This window comes from Poecilia formosa, unplaced genomic scaffold (assembly GCF_000485575.1).
Source record: "Poecilia formosa unplaced genomic scaffold, Poecilia_formosa-5.1.2 Scaffold240, whole genome shotgun sequence".
Taxonomy (NCBI): Eukaryota; Metazoa; Chordata; class Actinopteri; order Cyprinodontiformes; family Poeciliidae; genus Poecilia; species Poecilia formosa.
The window spans coordinates 544,657-560,767 of record NW_006800179.1 but is presented as its reverse complement, the minus strand read 5'-3'; the positions used below and the strand labels follow the sequence as shown (position 1 = coordinate 560,767).

The 16,111-nt window shown below is 39.8% G+C and overlaps 2 protein-coding genes across 6 annotated transcripts in view; both read left to right on the top strand.

Moving 5' to 3' along the window:
- The first annotated feature begins 127 nt into the window (after positions 1-127).
- On the top strand, positions 128-15,531 carry LOC103149984 (zinc finger protein OZF-like). 5 transcript variants are annotated; one of them, XM_016680349.1, is made up of 8 exons: positions 128-922; positions 1,196-1,347; positions 1,714-1,781; positions 2,414-2,678; positions 3,659-3,851; positions 4,971-5,859; positions 9,268-9,427; positions 13,236-13,320. In XM_016680349.1, the coding sequence occupies exons 1-7, from the start codon at positions 716-718 to the stop codon at positions 9,288-9,290; spliced, it is 1,797 nt and encodes a 598-aa protein (XP_016535835.1). In that variant the 5' UTR covers positions 128-715; the 3' UTR covers positions 9,291-9,427; positions 13,236-13,320. The 5 variants fall into 5 exon arrangements, with proteins under 5 accessions (XP_016535835.1, XP_016535834.1, XP_007569453.2 ...); XM_007569391.2 differs by lacking the exons at positions 9,268-9,427; positions 13,236-13,320 and having other exon boundaries at positions 330-422; positions 512-922; positions 4,971-6,398; XM_007569393.2 differs by lacking the exons at positions 9,268-9,427; positions 13,236-13,320 and having other exon boundaries at positions 331-422; positions 575-922; positions 4,971-6,398.
- Positions 10,395-16,111, top strand: part of LOC103150023 (zinc finger protein 62 homolog) — a 31,148-nt gene continuing 25,431 nt past the window's right edge. The window contains exon 1 of the mRNA XM_016680354.1: positions 10,395-10,723. The gene's annotated coding sequence lies outside the window, so the exon portion shown is untranslated. The remainder of the gene's footprint in view (positions 10,724-16,111) is intronic.

Here is a 16,111-nt window from a genome sequence, read left to right as displayed (position 1 = left end):
TAGAACACATAGAGGATATTTACACATTGAGGAAAGCACTATTTATTTATCTTCATTATATAAAATTAAAAATTAGAATGGTGGCGGTATTCACCTGGAAGTTGCTTCCTATCGACTATAATAGAAAAGAAGAAGAGCATTTCCGGCGGAAGTAAACAACAACGCGCTAACAGCGTTACCTCTACAGCAGGCTCTCAGTAGTACTGATTATCTATTCTTTATATAATCTATATATTATAGAATCTATTTGATACTTGCTCCACGGAGCCCTTATTTTAAGCACTTATGATTACGTCACAGTTGCCGCCATTTTGGATGTAGCTCTGAGTAGAGTAGAAGAAGATGCCTCATTCATGTTCTGCCTTGAGTTGTTGTAACCGCTGTACCGCTCAAACCAGAGCCAGCGGCATTACCTTTCACAGGTAAGAATGGAAACATGCTTCTTGTCGTGTTACTTAAACTTTTGCATCAACCTAACTGTTCACTAACGTGTCTTTGTTAAACAAACGAGTCTGACTGTTCTGCTCAAACATGGTCACAACCCTCACTCTCAACTGACGTGACGACAACGCAGCAGCTGACCAATCCGCGGTCGCAATTTGAATCCAGTGAAACGCCCCTTACCTGGAGGAACGGAAGCCATCTTTACCTCCGACATAATTGGCGGGGTTTCTCATTGCGAACGCGGAAATTTGGTGCAAAATAACAGGGAATCATGGTTAAACGTTGTCAGTGGGGAACGTGTAACTCCGACACCCGGTACCCGGAGCGCTTAGAGGGCGGGATACACTTTATTCCGTTTCCCAAACCCAAACGGAGTCTGGAAAAATGTAAACGATGGATAAAAGCCTGCGGCCGACCTCATAACCGCCTGAATGAAACAATGATCAATGGAAACTACCACATGTTCGTCTGTACGAAGGTAACTGCAGTTAATCTCATAATGGCAATAATGCATGTTTGATAGAGAGTTTGAAGGTATATGTTGTGAATAGTAAGCCTACTCTTTGTTTATGATCAGTTGACCCAGAACTCATTGTTACAAACTTTACATAAGTTGCAAAATTAGCCATTAGTACACTGAATTTGACTGAATTTTTGCCCTGGGTAGCTCTATAGAATCATGGAAGCATGTACTGCAGTAACTGTTGTATTTACATGTCAGCACTTTTTATTCTGCTGTTTGTTTTTTCAGCATTTTCCTGAAGGCAAGCCAACAGACAGATTTCCAGATCCGGTTTCTTTTGATCCCAAAGCCTCAAAAACCTCCAAACCAGTCAGGCGTCCCCGGGACCGGCGCCACGGATCCCCAGCATCAAAACAAGAAGACACACTTAGCCACTTAGGGTACATGAACACCTCGTTTAATTTTTTAAACTTTTTTGACAATTTTTTTAACATATTTGTTGAAACTGTGACAGTGTTGTGACGGCGTATGAGACAGATAATCTATGAGAAGATGGATCTTCTCCATCGTCTGAAGAAATGCATCCTGACCAAAACAACCAATCAGAGCTCCAGTTTTTGTTTCATGGATTTTGTCTCATATTGTCACAACATGGCGACAGATTCAACATATGCTAAAAATAGTTTTAATAAAAGTTACTTACTTTATCTCTAAATGTGCAGTAAGTAACCTGAACAAGCCATTAGAATCAGAAAATGTACAAGAAACTTAATAACTTGATAATTTAGTAATTTAAATCTCTGCAGTGAAACCCTCCAGAGTGAGAAGAACCCAGGCCGCCGCTCTGATGCTGCTGTTAAGACTTCTTCACCAAGTTTGTATTTTTGCACTTATAAATTGTGATACACAGAAGATATTTTTGACAGTATGGCATCCATGCTGTCAAAAATATCTAGTTTATGTCCCAAAGTCACAGAGTGAAGGACTAGCACCACTGATGATTTCTTTTAGGAACACTATTTTCACATCACTTCCAAAAAGAAATCTCACATTCTGAATTGCTTCACTTGGTTTCATATTCCTAGTAGAAAATGGACATTTTATTTCCAAAACATTTCCTTGTTCACATATTTTCCCATCAGCAGAAGCTGCAGTGAAACAAAGCGCCGACTCAGTAACACGTCATCAGCATCGTTTCCATTGATGTTCACACATATTTCGTTTTATTGTTGCTACTGCTGTAAAAATGCTTAGGATTTTTCCTGCTGTCAGTTTTTTTGTTAACAGCAGCCATACGCATCATTACTCCACCAAAATCTGAAGCAGTTTTTTCTCTGTGCCATTTGTGACATAAGTTTTGGTCACTTTTGTCATGGCAACACGTTTGAATGATTCTTTGTAATCCAGTAGCTTTTCTGTCAACTGCAAAGATGTTGTCTGTTTTGCATTTTTCTTATTTGTTGTTTTAAAACTCATTTTGATGCTGTGCATATTTTTTCTTTTCAGGGTTTTCTGCATGGGGAAAGCTGGAACTGATGGCTGAAAACGAGGCTTTGAAACGACGGCTGAAAGCAGATCAAGAGATTTATGCCAAGAAGATTTCTGAACTGGTGCTGAAAAACAAACTTCTTCAGCGGGAAAACATGAAGCTCCGGAGGAATCTTCATGGAAGGACACAAAAACAACATTCAGCAGGAAGCATCGTAGCAGCTGACAGTGTCATAGTGACAGCCGACACATGGGGACACTCTGCAGAGCAGCTGGAACAAATGTCAGTGGTAGTTTAGTTAGAACTTTCTGATGCATTTAAAAATCAACTCGGATGTATTTTATGTTCCTCCAACTTTACTGCATGTCAATTTAGATGAAATTAAGATTTATTCAATGTCTGGAGGCTAAATAACATACATTTTGGTTTGCTACTCTCCAACAGCTGAACCATTTCCTAAAAGAACACGCTAATATAATAAAACTCTTATAATAAAACTCTAGAGTACTCATTTATGAATGCAATACAAGAAAAAATTCTGTTGTAACTGAAACCTGAACAGTTAAATCACAAATATACAAAATGCTTTATTAAAATAACAAGTGTGCCATTTATTTCCTCTTTGTTATTTTTTAAATATTTTTAGTCTCTGCAAAAAGGAGGTTGTAAATCTGATCAGATTTATTTTACCACAGCTTGGATTATTGGGTCTGGATTAAGAGATTATTCCAAATTATAAGGATAAAGTCATAATAACGGCAGAATAAAGATAATATTACGAGAGGAACGTTGTAAAATGATCAATCATTTTAATGATGGAGGTTTTAACATCTGATGTGACCAACTGGAGTCCATGAGGTTCTTCCTCCTAAATAGACTCAGACATAAACACAACTGGTTGGTTCAAAGTCTTTCTGCTGATAATAATTTGATGCTAATGTGTTTAAAGATCAAGTATTTTATTTGTGAAACCATTATTCTGGTATTCTGACAACTTTATTCTGTAATTATTATGACTTGTGTTAATGTGACAAATCCAGTGATTTTTCTCTCTGTACATTTTGAACTTTGCACATTTCTAGATCACAGTATTGGTAGTAAAGTAGATCAATGCATTAACTTTATTTTTTTTTAGAATAGGTTTATTAGCTAGTCTAAATTTTCTAAGCTCCAGATCCAAAACAACCAAGAAATGTTTCCTGCTGAACTACACCGACGTGAATCAAACTTTTTATTTGCTTTTTGAACTTTGACTCTTGTAGGTTTCCAAAGGAGAGCGTGCGCAGGAAGCAGTGGGAAGTGGCTGCTAGAAGCGAAGACTTCTCTGCCAGCGTGTCGGCGACGCTGTGCAGTGAGCATTTCAGGCCAGCGGACTTCGACAGGACGGGTCAGACCGTCCGGCTCCGAGCCGGGGCCGTTCCTTCAGTCTTCAGTTTGCCAGCTCATCTCCACAAGGTCGCTCTGTCACTGGGAGCGCCTGGACCCCGGGAGCCGGGCCCCCGGCCTGGACCCCGGGACCCGGGCCCCCGACCTGGACCCCGGGAGCCGGGCCCCCGACCTGGACCCCAACATGCTGTGAGTGTCCTCATACCTCACTTCTAATTCTCCCTCCTCTAGTTTTCATCTCTTTCCAGATTAACTCTATTTGAAATGGAAAATGACATTAAAATTGTTGGACAAATATAACTGTCACTCTGTATAATCAACTTAGTTTAGAAATAATTGTCACATTAATAACTTTATGAAACCATTTATTTATTTCTATTTTCATTATCAGTTTTGGCAGGACTAGTCCTCCATATGTTTCCTCTCTGCACTGCGTGTCTTCAGTAAATTTAAATGTCACATTTCTTGTTGAATCTAGTTTCTTTTCATCGCGGCTGAATGAAAATTATTTAGGTTATAAATTTGTTTCCATGGTAACATCTTTCCTCGACAGGTCTCTGTAGCTCTGTTAGCGAGTCGCACTTCATCTCCGCTGCATAATTTAAAAAGAGAAGGACAAACTGCTAGAAGTGCTCACACATCGCTCTTATTGTATGAAGGAATTTTCCAAATTATAAAAACTAAATTTGCAGGGATTGATTATATAATGTGCAACATGTGCAGTGAATTTCAGGCCCAGTTATGACTCTGGACAGTTTAATCTCAGGATATCTTGTAAAGCAGATTACATTTTCTGTCCCCTCAACAAAAACTGAACACAACCAATTATGTTAAACTTCAAAATTGAGTAAAAATGTCCAAATTGTGCTCAAAGTGTCAAGATTTTGTGGCCTTTATTATTTTTCAACGTTATCTTAACTCTATTGGACATGAAGTTCACTGGAGCTTCACAGGTTGGCACTGAGTTCCAGTAAACCATGTTCACAATCTGCTTGTGTTTAGCAAACTCTGTATACTTACAGATAACATAATACCAGATAAGATGCATATCTGGATTGTTCAGAAGTCCTTGATATCTGCGATCTTTAATACAAAGAATCAAATTAACTTTCCATGATCAAAAAAAGTCACATTCATACATTCTGATGCTGCTGTTATTACAATATTGTGTGTTCTGCCTTTTTCCAGGTATCTGTAGCGGCAATGGCTGAGACAAAAAGTCCTCAACCAATCAAAGAAGAGCATGTTGAGCTGTGGATCGTTCAGGATGGAGGGCGGCTCGTAGTGAAGCAGGAGGCCAGCGCCGCTCTGGAGAGCCCTGCGTGTGAAATACTCCACCAGGGACCGGAGCAGGTTCTACAGATTAAAGAGGAACCAGAATCTGTTCAGATTAAAGAGGAACCAGAATCTGTTCAGATTAAAGAGGAACCAGAATCTGTTCAGATTAAAGAGGAACCAGAATCTGTTCAGATTAAAGAAGAGCAGGTGGATCTCTATGGTGATCGGGTTAAAGGTCAACTGGAGCCTGAAACCTTCGTTGTGACTCAAACTACAGAGCAAAAAGACGACTGTGAACCAAACCAGAACCAGATCCTCTCTGCAAACCAACCTGAGGCTGAGAACCAGCATCAGCATGGAAGAATCCAGGAAGCTGCAGATCTGGAACCGGCGGACAGCAGAAGCCACTGGGACAATATGGACGATTCACCACTGAGACTTGAAACAGGTGAAACGACTTCCTCCTGTGACAGTGATGATGATGAATTTTTTCTGTCTTGCACTGAAGAAATCCAGTGCAAGGCTGAGTTTTTGGCTCTTCACATGGGTAGGAAGCCTTTGTCATGTCCAAAGCGTGGAAAATGTTCAGCTCGCTCTTCCAGAAAAAACAATCGCAGGAAAAGGCGCCGCGGCGATAAACGCTATTCTTGCGAAGTGTGTCATAAATTCTTCACTCTGAAATCCAGCTTAGTTTGCCACCTTCGAATTCACACAGGTGAAAAGCCTTTCTCTTGTAAACTGTGTGATAAATCTTTCAATCAGCGAGGAACCCTGACTATTCACCTGAGAACTCACACAGGTGAGAAACCTTACTCATGTGTAACTTGTGGCAAACGTTTCATCACAAATTCTTCATTAACTGCTCATTGGAGAACTCACACAAAACTGAAGTTGTATTTTTGTAAATTATGTGATAAATCTTTTAAACGTCGTGGAAACCTGGCTATTCACCTTAAAACTCACAAGCAGGACGCTTGTTAAATTGATGAATCTGTTCGTCACCCCAGGGACTTCAGACACACCAGCTGAGTTGGTGGAACATCATATAAAGTTGTAATTTGACTCTTAGAAGTGAGATAAGATCCAGTCTTATCTATAAACTGTGTAATAAATCTTTTGAATGCATGCGTTTTACAGCAATGGGTTTAGTTTGGCTAGTAATAAGTTCCAGACACAAACAAAGTTGGTAGCTTTGATCAAAATGACCAAGTTAGGGCAACACCTGATTTTCAGGATTGTCAGATTTTCTTTGCTGAATGGCTGCCCTGATGATGGGGGTGTAGAACAATTCATGGAGTTGTTGGACTTCCGTTTTACTAAGATGGGGGGTTCAGCCTCTAACAGACACACAGGAACTGTTCCCATCTTCTTCTTTGGATGGAGAAAACACCTTCGCAGGGGGGTCAGGGGTCGCCGCAGGGAGGTCAGGGGTCGCCGCAGGGAGGTCAGGGGTCGCCGCAGGGAGNGGACTTCCGTTTTACTAAGATGGGGGGTTCAGCCTCTAACAGACACACAGGAACTGTTCCCATCTTCTTCTTTGGATGGAGAAAACACCTTCGCAAGGGGGTCAGGGGTCGCCGCAGGGAGGTCAGGGGTCGCCGCAGGGAGGTCAGGGGTCGCCGCAGGCGGTCAGGGGTCGCCGCAGGGAGGTCAGGGGTCGCCGCAGGCGGTCAGGGGTCGCCGCAGGGGGCCACGCTGATCTGTGATGCTGTTTAGCTGCACTGTGTTTCTGCTGATCTGTCTTTTCTTCTGTTTTCTTGTTTTAAGTCATTTTTTCAGTTCTCCATTTCATTTGCCATAGTCTGTTCATTAATCTCATTTCCCAACTTTAGCATTAAATGTGTGTATAATTTTCTTTTGTCTTTTCCATCAGTAGCTAGATTGCATGTCGGTAGTTAGAGATTATTTAGAGATAATTCAGCTGTAAAGTTACTAAGTGAAGCTATTTTGTGAATAAATTCTTGGACTTCATTGGAAATAAGTGTCAGTGATGATTCTTCATATGAAGTTTCTTCTGCTTGTAGTTTTGAATTTATTACTTCACTGATAAGTGAAATACTGATAAGTTCTTCATGATGGCTCAGATTTAACTAAAGAATTCTAATTTAATAATTTCATAAATAATTAATCAAAAAATGTTAATAAGCCAAACATGGATCCAAATTGGTAAAAATATAAAAGTAAGAAACAATAAGAGTAAATTTACAACATAGTAAATAGAACACTGGACAGTTATTAATAGCAGCATACTCGGATTAAAATAATCCCGAGCAGGGATCTACCGTACTGGAATCTGCTGTTCTAGAACAGCAGGGATGTAAACGCCGAGTTTGTTGGGAGCAGTGATGGTTAGAGACTTAACAGCTGCTGGGAGGAAGGATCTGTGATGACGCTCTTTTGTGCACCAAGGATAAAGCAGTCTGTTACTGAAGGTGCTTTCCATGAATGATTATATTTCAGATGGGAGAAACAGACACCATCTTCACTGCATGTGATGGGGCCCAGACCTGTAACCCAACTGGCTCTTAATGGGATTAGAAATGTTGTTTTATATAATAATCTCAAAGACTGCAAAAGACAAACCGGAGAAATTAACTATTGAAATGTTTGTCAAAGTTTTTGCTATTTTTTTTAGGTAAAACAAAAAAAATGTTATGACTTTTTCCCATGTAAAGCAGATGGCTGAAGCTACCTGAAAAATTAGATTTATTGTTGCTTTTTCAAAGGAAGCTTCCTCCCTTTACCACTAGGTGGCGGCACAGCGCCTTTAAGATGGTTTACTCGCTAAAACCTCTCATTTGATACTTCCGGCAGAAGTAACTATAGCATTAGCAGATTTGGATGCCACCTTTTTTATCACATGAGGTAAATATTTTAGTGTCAGCAGTATCAATATATTTGTCATCATCTTATAGGAGAAAAAGATGGATTACCAGCGCAGACTGCTGGAAAACCCAAATAAACCCAGAACCTCCAGCAGGTAGGTTAACTCGGACTGAAGTTGGTGTCTGATTCGGCTCTGTATTAAAGGGTCATTCCGCTTCATTTAACAGAAAACATTTGATCTGTTCTTGTTCGAGATATAAAATACATATAATTCTGAAAACCTGACTGGATTATTTTTCCTTTTTTGAGCATCAGACTGCCTACAAACTACACCAACTACAATCTAGATAGAATTGTTCTACACTAAAGATTATTAAAATTAGTTTGGGATTTCATTCTGTCTTGTAAAAACAGGAAACTTGTCTCTACATCTGGGCTTTTCTCTCCATTTCCATCCTTTTTATCAATCAGATTTCTCAACACCATTTATTTATTTAATTTGGAATAAAAAATAATGCTACCAAAATAAGTAACTAGTTATTTCATAATTTTCACGTCAGATTAAAAGAAATACAAATACGTTTTTTTTTTTTTTTTTTTTTTGACTTTATGCTCACATCAGATTTTGGGTATTTGTTTTGTAACATCTACCAATCATTTTGTGCTTTGGGTTGTTCATCACTCACAATTATTCCTGTGAATTTGGAGATATTTGGTCCTTATTTGCCAAAGTTTCATCGGGGAATCCTAATATTTCAGCTATTTATCACAAAACCTGTTAAGACTGTTGGACTGTAAAATAATTAAAAGTATTTCTGAATTATTGCTCTAGATTTAAGGATGAATGAAAATGTCTTCCACTTCCTGGTTAGCATGTCTCCTCTGACCCGCCTTTCCTCTTCTTCTGCCGGTCTGCTTAAGGTCAACGGTCAATCAACATCTAAACATCAGTTGACTTCAGGTTGTTGCTTCCATCCAGCAGGTCTGACAGATAATTTACAGCTTTGTCTGTCTGTCACTACAAAAATAATCAGAACCCAAATTAACTCAAGTTTAGTGTCACTTCTCCAAAACCTGAGAATTTCCTGAAGGAATTAATGTATAAAGATTCACTAAAGACTGAAACATCCAAGCATCTTTTTGGTTCAAAGGTAAACGTGTCTTTTTATGTTGTATGTAAACTTATGGTTTTCTGCTATAATACAAAATGAATATATGATGGAGCTCCATGCAAACATTCCTACTACATTACCCAGAATTCTCTGATACCTAAAACCTTTAATACAAAGAAATGTACATCATTTCCCACAGTCATTTAAAAAAGCCATTTTCATACACTCTGATGCATCTGTTATTGAAATATTGTGTTCTGTTTTTCCAGGTGTCCACAGTGGAAATGACTGAGACAAAATGCTCTCAACCAATCAAAGATGACCAGGTTGAGCTGTGGGCCTCAGGATGAAAAGGAGACCAAGGCCTCTCTGGAGGATCCTGCAGGTGAAATATTCCACAAATTACAAGAACCAGAGCAGATTATAGAGGTAAAGGAAGAACCAGAACTTCAACAGATGAAAAAGAACCAGAACCTGTACAGATAAAAGAGGAAAATATATATTTTTTTTACAAACTATGCTAAATGTTTAGCTTGATATAATTGACTGGAGAAACTTTGAAAACTTTCTAGATTATTCCTTCGTCCCACCGCGGGTCGGTGCAGTTCTTTATCCTATTTTCCATCCATTATCATTCACCCTTATCCCCGGTGGGTTTGCCAGGAGCACTGGTTCCCATCTCCAGCAGTCAACAGGTGGGGTCACCTGGACAGGTCACCAGTCCATCGCAGGGACAGACAGTCATGTGTAACTAAGGAGAATTTAGAGACCAATTAACTGGTCAGTCATGTTTTTGGACGAGGAATCTGGAGCACCCAGAGAGAATCCACCATGCCAACTCCCTACAGAAAGACCCCGGGCCGGGAATCAAACCCAGGACCTTCTTGTTCCAAGGCAACTGTGCTGCCAACCGCACCACTGTGTGTCTGTTTCTGTTATAAAAGCTCGACCCATTCCTGACGCCCCGAGTCCAACTGGTGGTGTAAACGCCTGAATACGCCAGACCTTGAAATCCCTAAACTTTAAGAACTCGTTATATTAAATGTAGCAAGCAAAGCAGCAGCAAGTTAAAGACAAGAGGGAGAAATTATTCCAGAAACCACAGCTGAGAGTTGTTGCTGCTTTGTGTGAATCTGTTCAGAGGTCAAATTCAGTTTTTCAATCACGTTTTTTCCAGTCTGCTGTTGTTTTTGGCTAATAAATATCAACTTTATGTAGGTTTGTTCTGTTTTATAGGTCGCAGCAGTGACCTTTGTTTCAAGTCGTAAACATTACATTTTAATGTCTTTAAGGATTTTGTGTGACATAAAAACTATTTAATTTCATTTTTGTCAACTTTATCTTATTTGTATAATTATTATTGGGAAGTTGTAAATAGCTGTATGTGTTTGTATCTGGAGGCGGAACCTAAAGGGTGGAAACTGTTTCTAGTGTAACTCTCCGTCTGGGACATTGGGCGGAAGTAAACAACAAGGTGCTAGCAGCGTTAGCTTCCAGGCTTCCGTCTGTCTACCGGCGGTTGGAAAACGGTTTTTGCTGTGTGAGCTGAATATTTCAGTGTCTGCAGTAACAATATCTTCGGTTCAGCATCAGAGAGAATCCATCATAGATCGACTAGCTGCTGCTGGTGGAGAAACATTCAGCCACGTCGTCCTTTAGGAGGAAGAGATCGATAATCAGTTCGGACTGCTGGATACCAGCTGGAAATCATCTCAGAACCTCCCGGTATGTTCACTGTGGTTCTGATTGATCTAACACTGGAATATGATCAGGGAACTAGTTGACGCCGCTGAAAATGCAGGACGTGTCCGTGTTGTTTACATCGATCAATGAACAGGAACAATAAAACCATTAGAAAACTGATTAGAACAAGGAAAATTTCAGCAGCTTGTAAAGCAGAAACCTCCGAATGAAATAAATATTTTTGACTTTATCCGGTGAGGAGGTGGTGTTTGACATACACAACAAATCCGTTTAAACACTTCCCTTCCCCTTTCCTCTTAAATCAGATGGATGTGTCTTTACCAGGCATCAGCAGAGGTGAATGGCTGAATGCTGAAGAGGAAGCTCAGGTGTGTGGGAGCAGGGAGGCATATAAAAGCTGCAGGAGGCTTTCTAAAAACAAGCAAACAAAAACCTGTTCTTCTATTTCCAACAGCTAAATCAGTACAAACTTCGAACATTGATTGTCTTGATGTGTGGTTGAAGTCTGAACTCAAATGCAGCAGGCAGGAGACGTAAACGTTCTTTTGTAGATTTAATGAAAAAAAAAAAAGAAGAATCAAACTTGCAAAAAAGAGACAAAGTCCAAGGAACAAAAATAAATCCAAACCAGAGACATGAGGAGGGAGAAGAGACGAGGAGATGTGGCGTGGAGTAACAAGACGAACCGGCGAGTAGTGACTGATTATAAGGAGCTTAAATCCTGGGAAGGTTGTGAGCTTGACAAAATACCAGGAGCCTCATGTATAAAGCACAAAAAATATGTGGCGTCATATTTTACATAGAAGTCTGCATGTATAAAAATGGACATGATAGGATATTAAGCATGTCCAGTCATTTCAGGTCCACAGTGACCTGCACAGTTCAGTGGACACATTGTGGCTGAGCTGCGTCTGATGAAGACTGACATTCAACTTATTAATGCCAAGAGACATTTGAGGAGCCTGACTGTCATTTTGTTTCCTCTCAAAGGAAGCAAAACGTCTGCGTCTCCCAGACTGGTTGAACCGGTGTTGCTGTTAAGTTCCTGATCAAACCTTATGAGGCCAGAACATTCCAGACACTTCCTGTCAAACTAAGACATGAACTTTGTTTAGTTACTTTTAGTTGGTTCTTGGAGCTTGGAGTTGGTTCCTTTTCTTGAGAAACTCTGAGTATAAAATGTTCAGAGCATTTTACTGAGAATGTTAATTAATAAAATCACCAGTTTAACCAGGTTGGAAGGAGCAGTGAAGAAAAAATATTCTAATGTGATTCTATGGAGTTTATTTCCATTTGGTGAAATGTTGCTATATATTGTCACTGAGTCCTAGCAACACGTTACCTTCTGGTTTTATTCTAAACGTTAATATCTGTTTAATTTTTCTCCATTTATCTGTATGAACATGTGTGTTAATATGATGGCCTAATAATGCCACTGACATGAGAAAACTATTTTGCATGACCCATAAAACTACAGCTCATCCTCTGCAGCAGGTATCGGGTCGGAACAACGACAAGTAATTAGTTACATTTACATCTGTTGCTGTAATTATAATTTGTCTTTTTTGTACCTTAAGTTGTTTACAAAACCTGAAATTTTACTTTGACTTGAATTTGTTTTGAATAAAGTTACTCAGTTACATTTGAAATCATATTTTTTATTGAGTAAAGATAAAACATAAGACAACACCGGCACTGATCTTTGGGCTGGGATGGATTCAGATCTCACGGTTTTGGATCGATGAGAAGACAGAGGAGTGGAGAAAATTAGTTCAAGTAACTTCTGAGAAAAAGAAAATCCCTCACTGAGTTTAATGCATCAGTTTAACTGTAAGTATGAGAAAGGCAGCAGCTTTATCACACATTGTAAAATTGAATAATATTTTAAAAACAAATGTCAGTTTTATCAGGTACTTTTGATTATGATTTGTATTGACTAAAACTGAAAATAGGAATCAGATGCTTAGTTTGGACTTTATTTAAAAATATTAGGAGGAAAAAGCAGCAGCTGTCATAAGATATTTGAAATAATGTCCCATTAAAAATACACATTATATTTAATGTTGTTTTTTATTTATAAATTTGCTCCTTTAAATAAAAACAGTTTGAGACCAATATGTTCTCATATCGTTTGTGATGAGCATGGCTTTGTGAATGCACACGATTCCTCTATTCAGAATAAACTTCCCCTCAGCGTGAGGCGCTCCGACACCTCGTCTGTCTTTAAATCCCGGCTGAACGCTCTGCTGTTCAACCATTTGCTCTTGGATCTTTCAGATTATTCATGGAAATGAGGAATTGTCTCATTTCCTCAAATGTTTGATACTTTGTGCTGATTCTACGCAAACCAAACACAAATCAAATAGCTGAGCTGTGAATAATTAAAAGTAAATGACATCAGACTTGCGTAGCTTTACAATGAATAAATGACACCCAAACATGTCGGGTTTCATCTGTAGTTCCAGCTAAGCTTGTTGGCTTCTGGGTCACATTCTATAAAATGCTAAAGTTCTGCTGTTCTTCCTTCCCTCAGGCCGTACATGCCTCCTGGTCTGTTTCTGACCTGGAAGGTTCTGGCTGATTCCTTCCTGGTGGAAGAGTGGAAATCTGACCAGACATGAAAGAGGAATCAGAACCACAGCAGATAACTGAGGCGAAAGAGGAACCAGAACCTTATTCAATCAAAGAAGAACAGATTGAACTATGGATCTTTGAAAATGAAGGGCAGCTTTTAATGAAGCAGGAGAGCAACAACTCTATGACTCCTGTAACTCCTGCTGATGACGAAATATTCCACAGTGGACCAGAACTGCAGCAGATGATGGAGACAAAAGAAGAACTGGACCCTGTACTAATTAAAGAAGAACAAGAAGAACCAGAATCCATACAGATTAAAGAACAGGAAGAACCAATACTGGTACAGATTAAAGAAGAACAAGAAGAACCAGAACTTGTACATATTAAAGAGGAACCAGAACTCAGTCCGATTAAAGTGGAACATGAGGATCTCTACAGTAAACAGGATGAAAATCAGCTTGTAGTGAAGCAGGAACCTGAAACATGTATAGTATCTCTTACCTATAAGCAACAAGATAACAGTGAACCAGAACCCAACGAGGACCAACTCCTCTTTGCAAACAACCCTGAAGGTTGCCAACATCAGCAGGAAAGCAACCAGAAAGACTCAGGATCAAGTGGAGATAAAGATCCGCAGCCAGAGAAGAAACTTCAGGACACTGAAAACCACCGGGACAATGTGGACAAATCAGAACCAAATGCTTTTAAAACTAATTTGATCTCATGTAAGGTATGCGGCAGAAGTTTTGGTAGGTACAGGTACTTGGTATCTCACATGAGAATTCACACAAACAAGAAGCCATTTTTATGTCTGACTTGTGGGAAAGGTTTCATCAGGCAACCTGACCTAAAAGTTCACATGACGCATCACACAGGTGAGAAACCTTTCCAGTGTCTGACTTGTGGTAAAGCTTTTCCTAGGCAACCTGACCTAACTGTCCACATTAGAACCCACACAGGTGAGAAGCCTTTCCAGTGTCTGGTTTGTGGTAAAGGTTTTATCCAAAAAACCACCATGTTGTGTCACATGAGAACACACACAGGTGAGAAACCTTTCCAGTGTCTAGACTGTGGTAAAGGTTTTATCCAGAAAACTACCTTGAGGTATCACATGAGAACACACACAGGTGAGAAACCCTTTTCTTGTGAATTGTGTGATAAATCTTTCCGACAGAGAAGTGATTTGGCTTGTCACATGAAAACTCACACAGATGAGAAACCACATTGTTGTGAAAAGTGTGGTAAGTCTTTTAGAAAGCGCAGCGATTTAGCTAACCACACATTATCTCACACTGGGGAGATGCCTTTCCCCTGTCTTACTTGTGGAAAAGGTTTTAAACAACAATATAAATTGACTATGCACATGAAAGTTCACACGGGAGATAAACCATACAATTGCGAATTATGTGATAAATCTTTCAGACAACGTAGTGATTTGACCCGTCATCTAAAAACTCACAAGCGTGTGAAGTTGTCATCTTGTACAGTATGTGGTAAATTACTAAGTGAGTTCAGTAGTATGCCTCGACACATGAAAACTCACACTGGGGAGAAGGCGTATCTCTGTGAAGTGTGTGATAAATCTTTCATACAGAAAAGTGATTTGGTTCGTCATATGCGAACACACAGGTGAAAATAGGAATCATTCGCTGACAGATTATAACATTTCAGACATGGATTCTGTTGCTCCCATTATAGTTATGGTGCGTTCACACCAAACGGGTTTCATGCGTCTTGAAGTGTCGGACGCGTTTGTGCTGTGCGTAATGCGTTTGGTGTGAACGTACCAATCAGGTGGTGTCTGGTATGAAGAGACCTCTGGAGAAGTGCTCTACTAGTAAGGAGTGAGAGAAGCTGTTTGTCCAATGGGCTGAAGGTAAATGGCATGAAACTCAACTCAGTTAAGCTCTTCTTGCTTTGTTTCCCCCCAAGCTTTAAAAACAACAGTTTGTTTGAATCAAGGCTAAATACTGACTTATGTAGAGTTGTCTTTGATTAAGAACAGCTGAAATATCGATGAATGTATTTGATGTATATTTGCTTTATTTTGATGATGGCATTTAACAAAATGTAGTTCATTGCTTGTTTCATAATTGGTTATGGTGTTTTTACCATTTAAAGCACGACAACCCTTTATATGCACTATTGCTGAAATTTGCTATTCAGAAGACAAGATTAATTGAAAATGTAAAGCAGGGGGCCCAAGGTCGGTCCTGGAGGCCCAAGGTCGGACCTGGAGGCCCAAAGTGGGTCCTGGAGGCCCAAGGTCCGTCCTGGAGGCCCAAAGTGGGTCCTGGAGGCCCGGCATCCTGCATGTTTTGTTCTCTCCCTGGTAGTAACAACCTTGCATGTCAATGTTCCTCTTCGGCCTCTAATGAGCCGTCATTTGATCCAGATGCGTTAAACCAGGGAGAGAACTGAAACATGCAGGATGCCGGGCCTCCAGGACCCACTTTGGGCCTCCAGGACCCACTTTGGGCCTCCAGGACCCACTTTGGGCCTCCAGGACCCACTTTGGGCTCCCCTGATGTAAAGTGTCGATTGGGTACCTAAATATCTTTTCATGGACTTGCCCAACTTTCCGGTCTTGTTGAATTTATTACACTTTGTATTGCCTTGTTGCTGAAAATGTGCTATATAAATAAAATTACCTTTACCTTTATTGTATAAAACTGATACTGGCTGAATTAATACAGTTTTCTCTCTTGAACTTCTGAGCCTTTGTGTGAGCATGAACTGTCCATATTCTTTCAATAAATTATCTGGAAAAGAATCAGCTTGCATCTTCCTTATTCCAACAAATATGCAGCGTTTTTATAACCTAACAGTTGG